At 47.2% G+C, this 19,801-nt stretch overlaps 2 protein-coding genes across 2 annotated transcripts in view; both read right to left on the bottom strand.

Annotated features, from left to right (window-relative positions):
* Window positions 1-3,246: 3,246 nt before the first annotated feature.
* LOC308046276 (E3 ubiquitin-protein ligase RBBP6-like) overlaps window positions 3,247-19,801 on the bottom strand; it is a gene marked incomplete at both ends in the record, with an annotated part of 63,924 nt that continues 47,369 nt past the window's right edge. The window contains 17 exon segments of the mRNA XM_080354004.1: window positions 3,247-3,398; window positions 4,152-4,270; window positions 4,430-4,577; window positions 4,829-4,900; window positions 5,594-5,752; window positions 6,569-6,795; window positions 8,349-9,990; window positions 9,993-10,058; window positions 11,464-11,548; window positions 12,365-12,422; window positions 13,854-14,047; window positions 14,478-14,581; window positions 15,273-15,454; window positions 16,116-16,255; window positions 17,055-17,151; window positions 17,262-17,350; window positions 17,550-17,588. Coding sequence (XP_080210130.1) covers window positions 3,247-3,398; window positions 4,152-4,270; window positions 4,430-4,577; window positions 4,829-4,900; window positions 5,594-5,752; window positions 6,569-6,795; window positions 8,349-9,990; window positions 9,993-10,058; window positions 11,464-11,548; window positions 12,365-12,422; window positions 13,854-14,047; window positions 14,478-14,581; window positions 15,273-15,454; window positions 16,116-16,255; window positions 17,055-17,151; window positions 17,262-17,350; window positions 17,550-17,588 — 3,573 coding nt within the window.
* Window positions 18,995-19,801, bottom strand: part of LOC308046057 (ral guanine nucleotide dissociation stimulator-like 1) — a gene marked incomplete at both ends in the record, with an annotated part of 37,047 nt that continues 36,240 nt past the window's right edge. The window contains 2 exon segments of the mRNA XM_080353685.1: window positions 18,995-19,113; window positions 19,294-19,408. Coding sequence (XP_080209811.1) covers window positions 18,995-19,113; window positions 19,294-19,408 — 234 coding nt within the window.

Raw genomic sequence — 19,801 nt, 5'->3', positions numbered from 1 at the left:
GGCATACAACTAATGCCATTTAGCAGACAGATGTTACATATGTCTCATCTTTTGGTCATTTGATATATGTACACATCTCTATAGAGACTTTTTCTGGTATGCTTTGTGCATCTGCTTATACTAGTGAAAAAAGCAGAGATGTTCAGCCCCACTGGACCCACTGATTTGCCATGCTGGGTGTGCCACAGCAATGGTCCTGGCTACACTGTCAGGTCCACGCAATATTTTTTACAGCAGTGGGTTGTTTTGCATGTCACAGGTATTCCACATTCTCCCACTGGACAGGCTATTATTGAACAGACACATTCCACACTGAGACAGCTCTCTGCTCTGCCCGGCTCTGCACTCCTTCCTGAACACGCACTCTGCCTCTGTGTGCATCTTTGTCCGTGTCCCGGTGTGCGCTGTTTCCCATCGCCACATCTAGTGCGTTTCTTCTCCTGCTAAACTCACCTGCTGAACCCCACTTTTAATGGGAGTGTTCCAGTTTGCACCCATTGCCCCTTGTCCTGTCCCTGGTTGTCACCAGCAGAGCCTGGCTCCATCCTCCTGACACTGCCCCTTTCCATATTGATGCCCAGGAACGAGTCCCCCCTCAGTCTCCTCTTGTCCAGCTCCAGAGCCCCAGCTCCCTCAGCCTTTCCTCACACGGGAGATGCTCCACTCCCTTAACAACAGGGGGAGCTGGGCCGGGGGTGGAGGAAGGAAAATCCCAGTGAGGAGCCGGCACAGGACGGAGCGGGAAGAGCTGGAGGGGACGGGGACCGGGGGTTGTGCTGGGTGACCCTGGCTGGACACCGGACCCACCCACGTGCTCCGGGACGGGTCCTGGCCCTGACCCCAGGGTTTGTACAGCCCTGTTCAGCCTCCTGCCCCAGGTCCCCCAACCACAACCCACCGCTAGCCCCATGTCCTGAGAACCTCATGTGCGTCTGTCCAACCCTCGAGGGATGGTGACTCCAGCACTGCCCTGGGCAGCCTGTTCCAATGCCCCACAGCCCTTTGGGGAAGAAATTGTTCCCAGATCCAACCTCAACCTCCCCTGGCGCAACTTGAGGCCGTTTCCTCTGCTCCTGGCGCTTGTTCCTGGGGAGCAGAGCCCGACCCCCCTGGCTCCAAGCTCCTTTCAGGCAGTTCAGAGATCAGAAGGTCTCCCCTCAGCTCCTGTTCTCCAGCTGAACCCCCCAGGTCCCTCAGCCGCTCCGTCACACTTGTGCTCCAGCCCCTCACCAGCTCCGTTCCCTTCTCTCCACTCGCTCCAGCACCTCAAGGCCTTTCCTGTAGTGAGGGACACAAAACTGACCCCAGGATTTGAGGTTTGGCTTCCCCAGTGCCCAGCACAGGGACGGTCACTGCCCTGGGCCTGCTGGCCACACTATTCCTGATAAAAGACAGGATGCTGGGGGCCTTTTGGCCACCTGGGCACACGCTGGTTCATGTTCAGCTGCTGTCACCAACACCCCCAGCTCCTTTTCCTCCAGGCACTCTCCAGCCGCTCTTCCCCAGCCTGCAGCTTTCATGGGGCTGTTGTGACGCAGGTGCAGGACCCGGCCCTTGGCCTTGTTGAACCTCAGACGGTTGTCCCAGCCCATCGACCCAGCCGGTCCAGATCCCTCTGTGTGGCCTTCCCACCCTCCAGTACATCAACACCCCACCCAACCTGGTGTCATCTCTGAACTTATTGAGGGTGCACTCAATCATGGCCTGTCAGGCTCTGCCAGGCCTTGTCGGGCTGTGTCGGGCCTTGTCGGGTTCTGTCCAGGCCTGTCAGACCCGGTTGGCCTCGCTGTGGCTCTGGAGGGCTCTGATGGGCCATGTCTGGCTTTGTTGGACTTTGCGGGGACCTGTCAGGCTCTGATGGACTCTGTCATGCCCTTTCAGGCTTTGTTAGGCCCTGTTGGGCTCTGACGGGCCCTGTCGGGCTTCGTCGGGCTCTGTCACACCCTTTCAGTCTTTGCCGGGTCTGTCAGGCTCTGTCGCGCTCTGTCACGCTCCGTCAGGCTGACAACAGTCATCCTCACAGAGCCGCTCCTGGCCTGTTCTACAACACTTTCTCTGGAGGGACAGTTTCAGGTTTGGCTGCTGACCCCATGTGCACCAGCGGCACCGGGGGAAGAGCCGCAGGCACCCACAGCACTGCCCATGGGAGCACAGGCTCCCAGCTCAGCCAGACTGGGTGACACAGGCTGCTCCGCACAGGAGGAGGAGAGCTGGGACGCGGTGCTCGTAGTGCCCAGCCAGGCAGCCTAGAGCAATGGACAAAACCTCTCCTGCCTGCTTCTCGCACCCTTCAGTCGCAGCTGCAGAGCAGAGCTGGGATAAGACTGGCTTTGTGCTCTGTCCTCTGTGTCACCTGCCGCGCTCCGAGAAACCTCGAAAGTCAGACTCCATGTTGGCCTTAATGGGCTCTGCACTATTCAGGCGGTGGCAACCCAAGCAAGCTCAAGGACAAACCCCCACACGTGACGTCTGGCCAGCACGTCCCCATCCTGGTGCATGAAAGCCTTTTTGACAGCCCCAGCTGGGAAACCAGGGTGATGCTGGGACAAAGAGGTCCCTCCCCGAGTGCAGGTCTGACAGCTTCTCTCACAGACCCAGCCCTGCTCCCGGCTCTGTGCCTGATACCCTGACTCAAACAGCCTAAACAGTCAAGGACTCACTGCTTTGGACCAAAAGAGACTTGTTATTTACTCTACAAAGCCATCATCTGATGAACAGTATCCCTGCTGGTGCTGGTAACAGGGACACCAGAAGGGCTGAGGCTCCAGTGAGTCCAGGGAAATCCAGGTGTCCGGAGAAGAGGCCTCACGAGGGAGAGAGCAGCTGGGATCGGGCAGAGCTGAGGCGTCTGCGCTCATGTTCCTGTAGAGCTGGGCGAGCTCAGCCGCAAAGATCCACGAGGATGGGCTGGAGCTGTTGCAGAAAAGCTCGCTTTCCTGGGCAATCTCTCCCTTTTGTGTTTCTTCTCCTGACTCTGCTTGGCCTTGATCTTTAGTTTGATCTTCCCTTTTCCAGGCAGAGGCAGTGTCGACTTGTTCTGGTGCTGCTTTGTCTCCCTGGGTCCTCCTGTAGGAATGAGTTTCAGGAAAAGACTACTCATTGACAGGAATTAAGAGGCCACTCAACCGTCTTAGAGCAGAAATCTCAGCAGAGTTCGGCCAGCAGCTGCCTGGGCACTCCAGCACGCTCTGACTGCAAACAGTTCATTGCCAACTGCAGCAATGCACAGCTCTGGGGAAAAGCAACTCACGGGGCTCTCTTCCTCAGCCGTGAGATGACGATGCAAGCCGTCACTACAGCAAACAGCGGCACAGCCAGGACTGCTGCAGTCACGGGGATATAGTGCTCGCGCAGACCCTCCAGACCGGCAGCCTCAGCCTTTTCTCCAGCGTCCGCCCCTGCGGGAGAGGAGACAATGCCACACGTTGCTGTGCTCTGCGCTGCGATCACCTCACACCATGCCCCACATGCCGAAGAGAGGCTTTTTTCAGCAGTTGGTGCCTCTGGCTCTGCTGCCTTAGCACCAGAGGACAAGAAGGATCTCTTCAATTTCTTGTATAGAAGAGCCCGTGTGCCAGCGAGCAGCTGCACCAGCGCTACCCCTGTCTGTTCCTCTGGGCTGCACACCGGGTTTGTGTGCTGGGGACCCGCGGTGCAGCCAAGGAGAGCACTGCAGGGATGGAGCAGAGGCAAAGTTCCTAAATTCCTGGCAACGGGCTGTGGTGCTAGGTGAACAAGCTGGGAAACCAGGGTGATGCTGGGACAAAGGGGTCCCTCCCCGAGTGCAGGTCTGACAGCTTCTCTCACAGACCCAGCCCTGCTCCTCGTCAAGGACTCACTGTTTGTACAAAAAAATACTTGTTATTTATTCTACAAAGTCATCATCTGATGAACAATATCCCTGCTGGTATTGGTAACAGGGACACCAGAAGGGCTGAGGCTCCAGTGAGTCCAGGGAAATCCAAGTGTCTGGTGAAGAAGCCCCACGAGGGAGAGAGCAGCTGGGATCGGGCAGAGCTGAGGCATCTGCGCTCATGTTCCTGTACAGCTGGGCGAGCTCAGCCGCAAAGATCCATGGGGATGGGCTGGAGCTGTTGCAGAAAAGCTCGCTTTCCTGGGCAATCTCTCCCTTTCGTTTTTCTTCTCCAGACTCTGCTTTGCCTTGGTCTTCAGTTTGATCTTCCCTTTTCCAGGCAGAGGCAGTGTCGATGTGTTCTGGTGCTTCTTCGTCTCCCTGGGTCCTTCTGTAGGAATGAGTTTCAGGAGAAGTCTGGTCATTGATAGGAATTAAGAGGTCCATTAAACATCTTAGAGCAGAAATCTCAGCAGAGTCTGGCCAGCAGCTGCCTTTGGCAGTCCAGCGTGCTATAACTGCAAATAGTTCATTGCCAACTGCAGCAATGCACAGCTCTGGGGAAAAGCAACTCACGGGGCTCTCTTCCTCAGCCGTGAGATGACGATGCAAGCCGCCACTACAGCAAACAGCGGCACAGCCAGGACTGCTGCAGTCACGGGGATATAGTGCTCGTGCAGACCCTCCAGACCGGCAGCCTCAGCCTTTTCCCCAGCGTCCACCCCTGCGGGAGAGGAGACAATGCCACATGTTACTGTGCTCTGCGCTGCCGATCACCTCACACCGTGCCTCACATGCCCAAGAGACCTAGCAGCTCCTCCGGTACAGAAATATTCATTACTTATCTATGCAACAGCCCCAAGGCACAAAAAGGTCTTGGAAGTCCTTAAGAGGAGGTTTGGTAAAATTATACATGAATAACCTCTTAAAACAGAAGTGTTTATTTCCTCAAGCAGACAGGCATTGACAACCTACCTGTGGGACGCCCCCAAGGCTCATAACCAGGGTCCAGCCGAGCAGCTCGATAAGCGCCGCCAGCGCCATAGCCTGGAATCAAGCACAGATCAGAGAAGTTTCCACACTCCCAGAGGAAGGGCTAAACTGGAGGCAAAAGCGACTGTCCGTGCTTCTGCTGGACAAGACCCTGGGAAAGGCTGCACCAGTGCTACCACTGCATGCTCCTGCAGGCTGGGGACCTGTGGCTCATGCGAGGGGAGCAGGGCTGCAGGACGAGAGCACGAACATCCCTGTTCTCCCGAGCGCACATTTCCTGAGCACGCCCCTCCAGACTGGGGGCTGAAAGCCGAGGTGCAGCCAGGGAGCGGCAGAGCCACAGCCCTGGGCACAGCCGCAAGCAGCCCGGGAACAAACGCTGCCAGGGGCTGCCACCTGGCTCCTGTGGCACCGCTCCCTCACCAGCCCAGCCCAGCGTCCATGCTGGGGACAGGCTGCCCTGGGACAGGGCACTGTGGCATGGGGCTGGACAGCAGGGGGAATCCCAGGGGGACCCAGTGCCCGCTTGCACACCCTGCGCCAGCATTGCCAGCCCCCTGCTTGCCCAGAAAATGCCACTGAAGCAGCCGCAGCCCCTCTACACAGCCCCGTGGGGTATTTGCCCCCCTGCTCGGGCCGTGGTGCTGCTCACATTGCCCTGCCCGGCTGCTCAACCGGCCTCAGCCCCAGACCCACTGCTGCCCTGCTGAGCTGCTCTGGGCTGGGTGCTGGTCTCTGCCCGCCCACCTGCTCTCTGTGCTCCTCTCAGAACAGCCTGGGCGTCCCAGGCTTGCAGGGACACCAGAAGCAGGAGGAGGAGGAGGCGCGTGAGGAACTTGCCCCCCCACGATCCCACCATGCTGCTGCTGCTGCTGCTGCTGCTGCTTACTGAGACGTCGCCTGCAGCTGGTGTGGGACAGCACGTCACAGCACATCACAGCTTGTCACATCATGTCACAGCACGTCACAGCGTGTCACCACGGGGCTGTGACCTCACAACCCTGTCATGTCACACCCTCCACCAGGCTCCCCAACCTACACCCGTTGCCAGGGAATTACCAAATCTGCACACGATTGCACGTCCTTGTTCTACATGAGCGTGGAAGGAGCAGAGGTGGAGGAGCGTGAACCTATTTTGGGAGGCAGCGCTGCCTTGGAAGTGCACAGACACTCAGATCTTGCTTCCCAGAAACCAATCTCCAAAAGCTGTGTATGAAGACTGAATAAAAAAGCCGGTTTCAAGTGCCTTTACTTGCTACCACTTTTGTCAGGCAGCATTCTAGGGAGAAACCAGCTTTTCCCACTAGTTTTGCCACAGCTTTGTTACCTGAAAAGAAACCTCTTCTTGCTCTGCTGCTCCAATGCAGCCTCACAGACCAGAAAATCAATCCTACTGCAGGCAGGAAACCTTCATTGCAGCGAGCTGCTGGCAAGCTGTTGCTGGCAGCTGTTTTCTGTAACTCGTCTTTTCTCTGCCGATGTTTAGCTACCACTGAAACCTCATCACATCGTACCAGTTATTGAAAACCTTTTATTGCAAGCAAAAAGTGACATAACAGAGCTGCAATGTTTTCTGCAAGTCATTCTGCTGATGTTTTATAACTGATACAAGCTGCTTCTGTCAGTCAATTAAAAATAACTCAACATTTTTACTACACACAAACTAATTAATGGTGGTTAAAAGTAACATGCTAAGAAAAGCCTCTCATGTTACGTGCTCACAAATCCCAATTCTGTTTGTGGGCACCTGTGTAGATTCACTGTGTTCCTCTCCAGCCTCAAACTCATCTTTATCCCACTTTGACTGAGAGACTTGGATCGTAAGGATGACATCTTCTGCAGGGGCTGTTAGATCATTATTATACTCCTCCATGCTCTTAATGACAGTTCGATTTGTATCTGGCTTTTCTTCAGTCTTTGTCCTGGGCCTTCCCTCAGTAGAACTGCTGCTAAGAGGAAATAAATGTACATTAATAACAGGGGAGACACACACACCACCATCTTTTGTAGTAGTTTATAAAACGGCTTTTGCTTCAGTTCTGAATTGTTTTTCTTTTAGTATGATCAATTAAGGGAACAGACGAGAAAGGATGAGCCCACTAGCTAAGATTATGAACAACCAATTAATTTAGTATCTTCCTAATCAATTAATTTAGTATCCCCATGAGGTTCAACAAGGCCAAGTGCAAGGTCCTGCACCTGGGTCAGGGCGACCCCTGGTATCAATACGGGCTAGGGATGGAGGGATGGATGGAGAGCAGCCCCAGGGATGGACTTGGGGCGCTGGTGGATGAAGGACTGGACATGAGTTGGCCATGAGCACCTGCAGCCCAGACGGCCAAACACATCTTGAGCTGCAGCAAAAAGAGCGTGGGCAGCCGGTCAAGGGAGGGATCCTGCCCCTGTGCCCCGCTCCGGTGAGACCCCCTGCAGTGCTGGGCCAGCTCTGGGTCCTCAGCACAGGACACACATGGACCTGCTGGAGAGGGGCCAGAGGAGCCCCAGGAATGACCCGAGGCTGGAACAGCTCTGCTGGGGACAGGCTGAGAGAGTTGGGGTGTTCAGCTGCAGAAGAGAAGCTCCGGGAGACCTTAGTGCACCTTTCTGGACTTAAAAGGGGCCAATAAAAAAGATGGGGACAGACTTTTGAGCAGGGCCTGTTGTGACAGGACAAGGGGTGACGGTTTTAAACTAAAGGAGGGAGATTCAGGCCGGACATGAGGAAGGAATTGTTGTCCCTGAGGGTGGTGAGAGCCTGGCCCAGGTTGGCCAGAGAGGTGGTGGATGAACCATCCCTGGAGACATCCCAGGCCAGGCTGGATGGGGCTCTGAGCACCCTGAGCTGGTGAAGATGTTCCTGTCATGGCAGGGGAGGGACTGGGAGCTGGGAAGGTCCTTCAACCCAAACTGCTCTATGATTTTATCATTCTATGATTCTATTCTACATTTAACAAAGACACAGGATAATCAGATTGTAGACTCGTCTCATCTGGTAATTCCTTCATGTCCTATGATGTCTAGCAACAGTAAATAAATTAGATATACATTCTTATTTCAACAGCAAACAATTAGGAAGAGGTATACCCAACAAAAGTTTTATCCTCATGTCCCCGTCTCTATTAATGTCTTAAATGTTAGAAGTTTGCTTTCTCCTGCTTCTTTAGGCGCTGAAGCTGGATTTGAAGGAAGACATTGAGGGGACCCCTCTAAGAGTCAACAAGCAGTGAATAAGAACAGGGGAGAAAAAAGAGTCCCGAAGTAAGGGTCAAACACGTCATCAGTGAATGAACCCTGTCAGCTTTCTGTGCAGTACACGCTACTTGCTTTCTTCAACAAAATGTGTTTGTGACTCAGGAACAGTTTAGCAGGAAAGATCGCTGGTTATTCCATTATTTTGCATTAGATTTAGCTGTTCCCTTCATTCGTCACCATAAAGCATTTTACATTTTTGGAGGTGGAGGGGAGGAGGAAAGAAAGAACAGGGAAAGAAATGATGAGGTACCTGGTGTAACCTACAAGAACTGAACTAGATCCATCAGCTGCTGTTACTCTTATTTGTACTTTCCCCTCAGCTTTATCCTGTTTAACTTTACTACTGCTTGCCTTGGGTTTCCCCGCAGGATCTTCTGCAGGAGGCACATTTGCTCCTCTCACAAGATTTTCGCCAGTTTCTTGGTTCAGTTCAATCTCTTTTGTGGGGTGGTTGAGAAACGCAGATTTCGCTGTTTCTGGAGTTCGCTCTCCTTTTCCAGGATCGGGCTCACTCTTCCCCTTTGCCAATGGTTTCCATTCAGCAGTTTCTGGTTTTGAGGCGTCGGTGCAAGTGGCTTCATGCTCCTCATCCATCTTTTCATCTGCGTTTCCTTTGCCTTTTTCAGGTTTTGCATCAGAAGTTTTGCTTTTTTCCACAGGTTTTTCTGACTTGTCCTCTCCGGAGGGCTTCTCTGAGTTGGTTTCTTTTGGATGGTCTTTCTTCACCTTTTCATCCTTGGTTGTTCTGGTTCCTGGGTGACCTTTTGTCACTTTTGGGTGATATTTCCATGGAGCATCAGAAGCCTTCTCACCCTTTTGGGAGGAAGATGTTACAGCATCGTCTGTCTTTGACAACTCCTTCTTCGCTTTTTTCACAGGAGGTTCCATTTGAGGAGAATTTTCGCAATCGGTGTCCACCGTCTCCTGGGAAGTTTTAGCTGCTATTATTGTGTCGTCTTTCTTAGGAGGAGCAGCCACTTCTACTTTCGACTTCGTCTGGTCATTCTTTTCTTTTGGCTTGTCCTTCTCTGTTCTCTCCTCTTCAGACCCTGGTTTGAAAGCAATCAAATCTGCTTCCATAGGCTCATCTCTTACAGGGGTGGCAGCACCTCTGCTCGGGAGCACAAACAGAGAGGCTGTTTTATCGTCTCCTGCTGGAACTGGCTCTCTCGGTGTTCTTGCACCTTCCAGCAACTCAGCACTGCGAAATCCTTCATTCTCATTGCATTTTCTTCTCTTCTGGTGTCTTTTCTGTTCATTTCCTTTGTCATCTCCCCATGGATATTTCACCTCTTTCTCTTTTGATTTTCTAGGATCACTGATGCCAGGCCTCTCTCTTCCAGAAGGTTCTGCACCGTAATGTCCAGTTATATTATGACTTCTGTGGCTCTGCCCACCAGGATAATCCTCCCTGTTTCCACAAGCACACGCTGAGTTCTCTTGTCTGCTCCCAGGTGGACCAAACCACTCAGGAGAAAAGTTCTCTCTGCTTACTGCACGTGGAGGTTGAGCAGCAACAGCACAGCCCTTGTAAACCTCGCCATACCATTCTCTATAGTTCCTTTCCCATTCTCTGCGTCTTTCCTTTTCAAATGGATCTCTGACATCAACAGGTCTGCCATAGTAACCTTTCATAGAAGATGCTGGACCTTCTGCATTCCTGTTAAAATACTCCCTCTCTCCTTCCCGTTGAGGCACAGTCCTTTTAGTGTGAGACTGGCCTCTAAACACCGGAGACCGTGACCGTGAACGGCATCTTCTGCATGAGCGAGACCTTGACCGGCAATGACGACGTGACCCTGGACTAGAACGACGGTCACGACTGTTCGCTCTGCCTCTTCTTTGACACGGTGATCGGGAGTGGGAACGAGACTGGGAATGACTAAATATCCAGAGTTGGTGCGAGAGTGGGAAGAGCCTGGTCTTGACTTGGAGCAGGTATACGAACTTCTGGAGTGAGCTGGAGCATCATGGGGAGACCTGGACCTTCAATAAAACACAACACACACACACACAAATGAAGTTGATTCAGAACAGCTGTTGACTTAATGCCACTGCAAATTTAAGAACCTGACCACAGTTTCTGCTTAAAGGACCCAACAGCTGCTGCTTCGTTCGTCTAAAAACATACAGGAAGGGAAAATCTATTTGCACTCCTGTCGCAGGAACCACCACCACCGGGAGTTGATGTAAGGCGGTGTGTGCTGGCCTCTGCTGGTACACGAATGTGCACATTTCTAACTACTCAGCAACTACATGCAATGCAAATCATTTTTGCTGCAGTAAGAGGCAAAAAAAGCAAGTGTTAATAGTTACAGTGCAGTATCAAATATCAAGAAAACATTATTTCACCTGAAGACAGTAAAGCTCTATTCTAAATTGTCAAGTTGGTCTATTTAACTTCACTAATTATTTGGCAATTTGTACAAGATGGACAATACTTGTACTGCAATCTCACTACAGGACCATTTCATCAACACTTCGCGGTGTCCCAGCAAAAGCTTGCACGTTCTAACCCAGTACGGCAACTGTATGTCAGGTGAGATCACATCTAAAAGCTCCAAACTGACCTTCTAGTGATATGACTCAACGAGGGAAGACACTGACAGCGTTACTAACAGAGAGTTATTCAGACTCCTTCCCAAGTGATTTTTTTGGGATAGGAAACATCAGCTGTTCAATCAGAATAGGGAGACAAAAAATTCAGCAACCACACCCGTTCAGTTTCCTGCCTCCTCACAGCTGTCAGGAGGATGAGGATGTCATTACCTGGACAACAACTGCCGATGCTCCTTTTGAATCCTTTTGTATTCCATCAATTCCTTAGCAAAATCATCTGTAAAATCAAGTTTGGACTTCTTTTTTTCCCTGCAAAAATAAGTTTGACATTTATTACAATTATAGTTTGAATGTTATTATAAAAAGACACAAATAGGCACACAAAACAAAATGTGGCCAATGTGAGAAAACATACTGCATGCAAATGCAAAAGGTGACCTTCCTATGTAAGCAAAACCAGGTCAGAATTACGACAAGTTTTAAGGAAAGCATTAGAATTACGTTTGCTTAAAGTTTTGCACATTTAGCATCTGCTATGAAAAAATATATAAGAAAAAAATCTTATGTCATTTTTGCTTATGTCAGATACACTTCTGTGGAACTGCAGTGCGATACACTATCGAAACACAGAAATGGAAAACAACGCATCTTCATTGAGCCAAATACTCCTCTGTAAGTCTCTGTTGTTCTCTGTAAAACTCCTCCCCAGATAAAGGAGGTGCCTGTGTCCTTGGGATGGTTTGTGTTGGTGCCCAAGCTGATGACGTTTCCGGGGCTGGGGAATGCCCTGGAAGGAGACAGCGCACCCAGCAGCTGGAGGGTGACCAGGTGGAGACTGAGGAGGAAACTGTGGTGGTGCTGCCGCTGGTGGAAAAGGGAGCACGTGGGGTGCTGGAGGACACAAGGGAGGTGGAGGCGTGGGCACGGAGACGGGTGGTGTTGAAGTGCTGGGGCACGAGTCCTTTGGGTGTGTTCACTGTGCAGGCATCCTTGATTTGAACCTCTCAAGAAACCCCAAAGCTTTCTTGCTTATAGATCCTGAGACTTCAGATCATCGGCGGGATGGATCGTGGGGTTTGGTTTTATTTATGTTTAAGGTTTTATACACACTTACCATCTGTCTATAACAAACACACACCAGAATGAAGGACCTACTTGACACGGCAAGAACAGATAAAACAGGCTCCTCTCTCTCCAACTGAGAGAAAGCAGCTTGGCTACTCGAGATGACTGGATTGAAGAAATACAAAATTGTCATAAAATAACAGCCTTGGTTTTCCAATAATCTTCTCAATCAGTATCAACTAAGTTGTTAACAGAAGAATGTTGGAGGAGGATTTATATTGGGAAATCAATTTATTCAGCCCTATTCAGCCATGAACCAACAGGGTGGCTTTCCACCTGATGCTTCAATTCTATTTCATTTTTATATGTACTTATGGTTAGCCCAAAAGGTGTTCATTTTTCAGAGTCCCCTTTTCAATCATGTACTGGAGTTTCATTTTAAACAATCTTACTGCAAGCACAGGTCTCCTTTGTTCAAGACAATTGAAATGAAGCCATTTAAAAATTTATTACCACTTGCATTCTCCACAACTATTTGTGCATTCTTATTTCATTATAAACCAGCTTTTGCCTACGTTACGTGTCGTGGCCTCTTTTAACAGGTTACAACAGTAATATATTGAATTTCTGTAGAATACTTACAGTTCCCAGCCTGGTCTCCCGCTGGCTGAGCAGACTGTACTGGCTCTCACTGCCTGACCTTTTTCAGTGGAGAGAGGAGACAGAAAAAGCCCATTCAGTTTATCTGAAGATAACTTTAAAAACATAAATTCTAAAGTTATAGTTAGTTACCATTGGTGGGTATTGATTGTCCTTGCGGGCCCAGGAGACTTGTCAGTGCTCGTTGTCTTAGTACAGGAACCTGATAGCCCTTTGAATAAACACAGACCGCTGGAAAACAAGCTCTGCTAAAAGACAAGAATCACTGCATATTTTGAAATAAAATTTACCTGCTCTTCCGACAAACCGCTGCTGGTCAGAGAGGAGGGTTGAGAAAGTCCAGCGGCGCTCACCAGAGCAGCAGGAGCTGTAACCACATCAGCCTCGCTACAAAAAACCCGAATTTGCATCATTCAAACAGAGTTCTGAAGTGCTGCTTGAAATATCAAGTCCAAGGTAAGAAATGCTGACTACTGTAAAAGGAAAAAGAATCGGCACCACATTTACAAATGTGAATTTGGTTGATTCCAAATGAAGCGCTGAGCAGGGGTCTGTCTGGATTAGTGGGAGTTAAAGAGAAAGCTCACTGCAGAAACATTTTATTAAGCTTGCTGCACATGAAAGGCCGAGAGTAGGTATAACCCACGTGCTGAATCTCAGCTTTGGAACATGCAAGAACTCAAATTCTATTACAAAATGCTGATGTGCTGATTCAGAGCCTGCCCTAGAGGTTCATTTGGACTGTGATCTTGTGTATTCAGTGGTACAGCTGAGCCTGACCGGCTTCTGGGCAGAGCGCCTGTCTGCATTCCAGGTGTAAAGGTGAAGGGATATAAGCCCTAAACAACAGTGCAGATTTTTCATGTGTTTTCATGTGACTTCACTGGATCGCAAACTTCGACTGTCATGTTTGTCAATACTTCAAGTTTATAGTGTTTCAATGTCTATTATCCAAGACGGTCCGTAACTGAGTATGACTCACTAAAGAGAAATTAATGCGCTCAAGCAGGTTTGACATAACTAAACGGTTATTCTAGGAACTGCTAAGCACCCAAAATCAAAGGGCTCCTGAGGAAAAAAGGTTCCTCCTTCGCGGTAAACCCGGACTGAATGACAAGAAGTACTTCTGAGGAAACTCTTGCATGAAGCAGCTTCCAACTCATCAAAGGGTCCTCATTCAAAGTAAATGAAACACCAGAGCTTCCTCAGCTACCTGGAACTGCCACTATTGGTACACAAATCACTAGTGGAGAAGCTCAAGAAGCAGCAGAATCTAACTTCAGTGTTTTGGTGTCTTTTACATTCACTGTAAAATTACACCTGCATGTAAAAACTTTGGTTAAGCTACAGATGTACTCACCGAAAAGGTCCAGGGAAGGGCAGGGACACTGCTGGTGGGACACCAGGGACAGTGACAGAAGGCAGGATTCCTGGCAGCTGAGCTGCCCTAGATGCCTGAGTAGGGCCAAACGATGACAAAGCAGCAGAATGAGAAGACACAGAAGCTGATGGAGGAATTAGTGGATCCTTCTGTTTGGAAACTGTCGGACGGAGTAGAGGTTGCGGGTTGCGTGTCACTGGTTGTCTCACTGGTGGTGGTGGCAGCTGCTGCTGCTGCTGAATCTGTTTACTGTAGCCAGTGCCATTTTTGAAGTTGTTCACAGCCTGGGGGCACAAAAATATTTAGAAAATGTACTATGAAAATTCAGGAGATACATGAGCAAAAGCCTCCAGAGAGTAAAATTACCTGTGTATTCCTCTAAATGCTGTCAATCCTAAAATAAATCAACATATGGATACATGAACACACATCACATCAAACACTGATATTAATGGCTGGTGACTCGGAGTGTCTGTAAAGAACTTCGGTGTTGATACCGATTCTCAAAGTGAGGCGATCGTATTGAACAGAAGCGTGACCTGAATTTGACAGAGTGTATCTAAAAAATTGTAAGCTTCTTAACAACAGATCATGTGTTTGAGATACAAATTTAGCCTTTCTCAATGTGGCCTTGCTTAAGGAGATGTAAATTAATATTTTCTTTTCCAAAAAGACTTTTCTTACAAACCATTTACGTAAAAGTCGTCATGTTACCTGGCGCAGGAACTTGTTGGCAACTAAACTATCAGGAGAAACGTTTGTTTGATGACACACTGGACATGTGTGTTCCTCAGATTCTAGCAATGCTGTTCTAATACCTGTGAATAATAAGACGTATATGATTAATGGCTGAATGTGGTCTTGAATTGACAGTGTGATAAATATTGAATAGTGTAAAAAATGTGTAGTATGCAGCAAATACAGTTTTGATATTTCACTATTGCAAGAGTTGAAGATTTAGAGTAGGCTGTGTCCTGGTGTTTTAATTAGTCTTTTTCCCACCATCCAGTACAGTGAGAAGTTTCCAACCTCAAGGTTAACGAATATAACACATCTCAAAAAAACACGAGCAGCTTCAAGTTTTTAGCCAGCTTTAGCCAGCTTCAAGGTTTTAACCAGCTCTCCTGTGGTGAGGAATGTGGATTAAATGCCGACTGTTTGTTGCAGAGCACAGGAAGTCACCAGAGCTGGCTGCGTGATTTTGTATCAGAGAAAGGGCTGTGGACAAACTAAATGCATTCAATATCCAACACTGTAATGACCTGCACAGTTCTGTGCTCTTCTCACACCCGTCCTTCCACACGGAAAGATGGTTTCAATAGATGTGTAAAAAGGAAAATAAGCCTTCTGCCTTTTTTTTTCCTTTATACCAGAAGAGTCCTTTCCTGTTCCAGGTATCCTTAAGTGTTAAATAGAACAGGTAACAAAGTCATCTCATTATCTCCTATTCATGCTTTCAGAAGATCAGATGTGAGGATTTGAATTAACAAACATGGGAGTAACACTCACATTCGTCACAAAAGCTATTTCCACAGCAGGGAATAACAGCTGCATCGGTCATGACATCTTTACAAATGAGACATAACAACTCAGCTGGAACATGATCCTCATCTGAGCAGGAGGAGGAGGAGGAGGGCGGCTCCGCTGGTAGGAAGGGAGGCTTTTCCTTCTTTCCTCTCGCATAAGCTTCCCTGGAGGGGAGTGGGGAAGGAAAACAAACAAAGTTAAAGACGGTTAAAGGAAAACTTTCCCAAGCTTTGGATTTTATGAAATGAAGACAGTAGGTGGAATTCTGCTCGCTCCACATTACCCTTCTAAATGTAAGCATTTAGTTTAAACGACTTTTCTATAGCCACAAGTCTAGAAGAGGGATAGGGTACCTGTTTTCCTTCTGCAGAACTCTCTCATTCATTGGATCAACTAAGAAATCTGCTCAGACTAGAAAAATCATTTTTTGCTGGCTAGAAATCAGGTGAAATGAATCCCACCTCCCTTTGCCAGAGGGTAAATGTAAATTGCAGGCTCAGGATCACATTAGTCGCCAAGTAACTACATTTCATAAATGAAAGAAGTCTCTGTCACAGCTTCTACAAAAGGAGAAACATGACAGAAAAACCAGAAGTGCTACCAAGTGCATTTTAAAACAGCCAATTTTCTTAGATTGTAGCAACAGAACGTGTCTGTTTCACACATGAGATTGGGAACCGATGAGATGGGGAGGAAACCTCAGCCCAACAGCTCTTTGATAAATTTTTTGAGAAGTCTTCAAAATATAAAACAGAAGGAAAAGAAGCACTCAGGCGTGATTTCTCTTGTTCCCTTTTGGGTCAGTCTGATTCATTCCATACTTACGCATTGATAGTTGGTATTATATATTTTCCCGTGTTTGTCAGCATAGCACCCTTGGTAGCGGGATCTTTCACTTCCATCAGGAAACTCCTTGGTATTCCTGTGCTCCTTTTCATTCTGGGAACAGGCTGAAAATTTTTGTCCTGTTAAGAAAAGAAACGCAGCCATGTCTTGTCTGAAGTCCCACACTCAAAATGACATTTCAGTGATTACTTGAAGCAGCAAAAGTCTCTCATCCTCTTCTATTATCAAGAATAAGGGTTGACTAAGCCCTTGCAGGCAGGCTGTCCCAAAGGCTCGAGCCGTGCTTGAACTCAATCGACATTCTTTGGCTTCACTTCAGGGTCTTTAAGGGTGAAATATCCCTTAAGCTCACCAGCCACTCAGAAAAGACACAAACCTGCATCTCCACCAAAGCGCAATTCAGAGCGAGAGCTTAATTCAGTGCTCGAACCAGTCACTGCAGAAACTCATATTCACCGTCTGTACATGAAGGTTGAATTGGTACCTCACACACATACACTCAGTGGCTAAACATTAAATGACATGAACACCGAACCAGAGACCTGTGTCATTAAACCATGCCCATATTAAACAGACAGGTTCAACAGAAACATCTTGATTTTACGCTATATACTAAAAACTGTGAACTGCCATTAAAAACACTTAAAACCACAAAAATGTCCAAAAATATTGAAATGTATAAAAATAAGCATCAGTGTTCACAGAGAAAGATCTTTGGACACATTTAATGTCCATGACCTAGAAAATCTTACATTTATAATTCCAGGTATCCTTGAATTTTGAAGGGCTTTGCAACAATGTCATATAACTGCCGTATTTTACCCCAGTTTTACTATGAGTATTCATGCCTTTGTTACCTACCTGCCAAGGTGAAAAAATTACAGGCTAAGTGGCACCACAAGTCCCACACAATCTTACCCCGTTAGTTGGGCAGTTCCTTATATAGTGGCCAGGCTGTCCACAACGAAAGCAAGTGTATGATGGTGGAGGCGGGCCCGAGTTTTTCTTCACGAAACTAAAAGGATTTGGGGAAAAAAGAAAAAGGGATGCATGTATTTCTCATGTTAAAACAACCATCTCTACAATTTTTCCCTCATCGTCAGAGAACAGACGACCAACACTCACTTGACTGGATTGTATGCCTGGCAGGACTGTATCATCATGGCTTTTATTTTCTCTTCTTCGGAAGCGTCGGTTTCAGCCAGATTGGCAGCCTGTTAAACAAGTCCTTATTGACACACACACCAGAAACACATTTAAGCCCACACAGCCGGACAGCACCGATCAGCCCATCCTGTCAAGCGCAGCACAACTACTAGAGTTATCCAGCTATAGATCAAAGTATAAGAAAATACTAAAAATACTAAGCAAATACCTTTTTTTTTAAAGCATTTGACAAGAATGTACATATACCTTAATAAGCTGGGCCATACGTGCAGAAGAGTCATCAATCTGTTCACAAAAAATTAAACACATTTGTTTTACAATCAGAACACAGCAATAGTTCACCTCTACCGTAGTCTGACAGTCTGCACTATAGCCCCCGAGTGCCAGTGCAAGAGGCATTTCCAATCCAGTGAGATTTGTATTTGCTCAAAACAAAGTCCAAACCCCAGCCTGAGAGTGCCCGTGTGGATAGAGAGAAGAAGTGACGAGAACCAAACTCGCTCGAGATCAACTTAGTGCTCCAGGATATGTCAGAGAGTGGCCCTTGTCAAACGTCACAACTGCTTCAAAGTCACAGGGGTAAGGAAGCTGTTGATTTTCAGCTAAAAAGGATTAAAACTCTGGAGACATTCAAAACCCGCCTGTTTGGAAAGCAGTTCTATGGCCTGCAGGCAGAAGTCGGATTTCTTAAAGGTGTCGAATATTAAAATATTTTAATGCCAGACAAGAATTGGTGGGAAAAACTTCAAGTATTTATTATATAAATATTAAATAAAGATGATGTATTATATAAAGCTCAATTATTAATATATATTAACGCCAGAAAAAAAAGGTAGAAAAAAGTTTATATTTTTATATATAAACTATATATATAAAATATGAAGCTGAAACACTATATACAGATCAAACATTAAAATATATTCACTCCAGACAAAAACTGGTTGAAAAAAGTTGATATATTTATCATATAAATATTAAATATTATACAAAGATCAAATATTATATAAAGATGAAATAATGTATCAACTCCAGAAAAAAATTATTGGGGAAGGTCTATGTACATATTAAATAAATATTAAATGTTAGTATATTAAAATATTAAATAAATATTAAATATTATATAAAGCTCAAGTATTATCTAAAGATAAAACTTTTAAATATATGAACTCCAGAGTAAAACTCGTGGAAAAAATGTTTATATACTTATTACATAAATATTAAATACTATACAAAGCTCAACTATTCTATAAAGATCAAGTATTAAAATCTATTAACTTCAGACAAAACTATTGGGGAAGGTCTATGTACATATTAAATAAAGATTAAATATTAGTACATTAAATTAAAATAAATAAGAATATTCTATAAAGCTAAGCTATTTAAATATAGTAACTCCAAGCAGAAATTAGTGGAAAAAAAGTTATATAGTATTGAATGTTTCTACAGCAGTATGTAAAGATTAAATATGATAAAAACATCAAGTATTAAAATACATTAACTGCAGAAAAAAATGGAAACAAGTTAATATACTTGTTATATAAATATTAAATATTATACAAAGCTCAAACCTTATATACAGGTCACATATTAAAATATATAACTCCAGACTAAAACTGGGGGAAAAGAAGTTTACGTACTTATCATATAAATAGTAAATCTACAAAGCTCAAAGACGATACAGAGCTCAACCATTAACATCGATGACGCGCAGGCTCCTCCTGTGCTGCAGCTTTCCTCCTCAGGATGAAATCGAAGTTGCCCTGGGTGTTCATGGCGTAGAACACGTTCGCCTTGGGTGGGATCGCCAGCTCTGCAAGAGAGGGAGCAGAGCGAGCGTTACCTGGCGCACTGCTCAGCGCGAGGGGTTTGTTCTCACCGGCAGCTGTGACAACGTGTCCACGGCGTTTCTGACGTCGCTTCGCGTGTTACTCTGGCCGTCAAAACGCAGCAGAGCCGTTCAAGCAGCAGCAGCAGAGTTCTGCTTCCCCACCTTTGTCCTCGGAGATGATCTGTACCAGCTCGTAATCCTCAGCCGAGCCGCACTGCAGGTTGTGCTTCTCCAGGGCTCTCTGGATGACAGCAGGAGCCTTCTCTTGGTTAGTCAGCTGCAAACAGAGAGTTGCAAGGAGTCGGTTACTAAGTCCTAGATTCTGCCAGATACTAAAACATGCTCTTTGGGACACCTGGTGGTTGATTTAGTTGAAGACAACAGACACTGTTCTAGAAATGGAGCAGGAAATCATAGCCTCTGCTCTCCAGAGCACCCACTTGCAGAGGTGAGACCTTGTTCTCAGCAGCCAGCGAATCCACAGCAATAGCTGCCCCAGCTGCTGTCTGCAGGCATCCATTAACCCACAGTCTCCTGTGCTAAACACTTTCTTGATGTCCTGCAAGGATTCTGGGCCTTGTAGCTGGGTTTGCTGGGAAAGGGGCACCTTCTGTCACAGCTCACACACCCCAGTGCTGAGCTGGACACACAACAGCCGGCGCTGGCAGAA

The sequence above is a fragment of the Nesoenas mayeri genome (genome assembly GCF_963082525.1).
Source record: "Nesoenas mayeri genome assembly, chromosome: 15".
In the NCBI taxonomy this organism is placed as follows: domain Eukaryota; kingdom Metazoa; phylum Chordata; class Aves; order Columbiformes; family Columbidae; genus Nesoenas; species Nesoenas mayeri.
The sequence above is the reverse complement of the archived record's forward strand: the minus strand, read 5'-3'. Positions and strand labels throughout refer to the sequence as shown.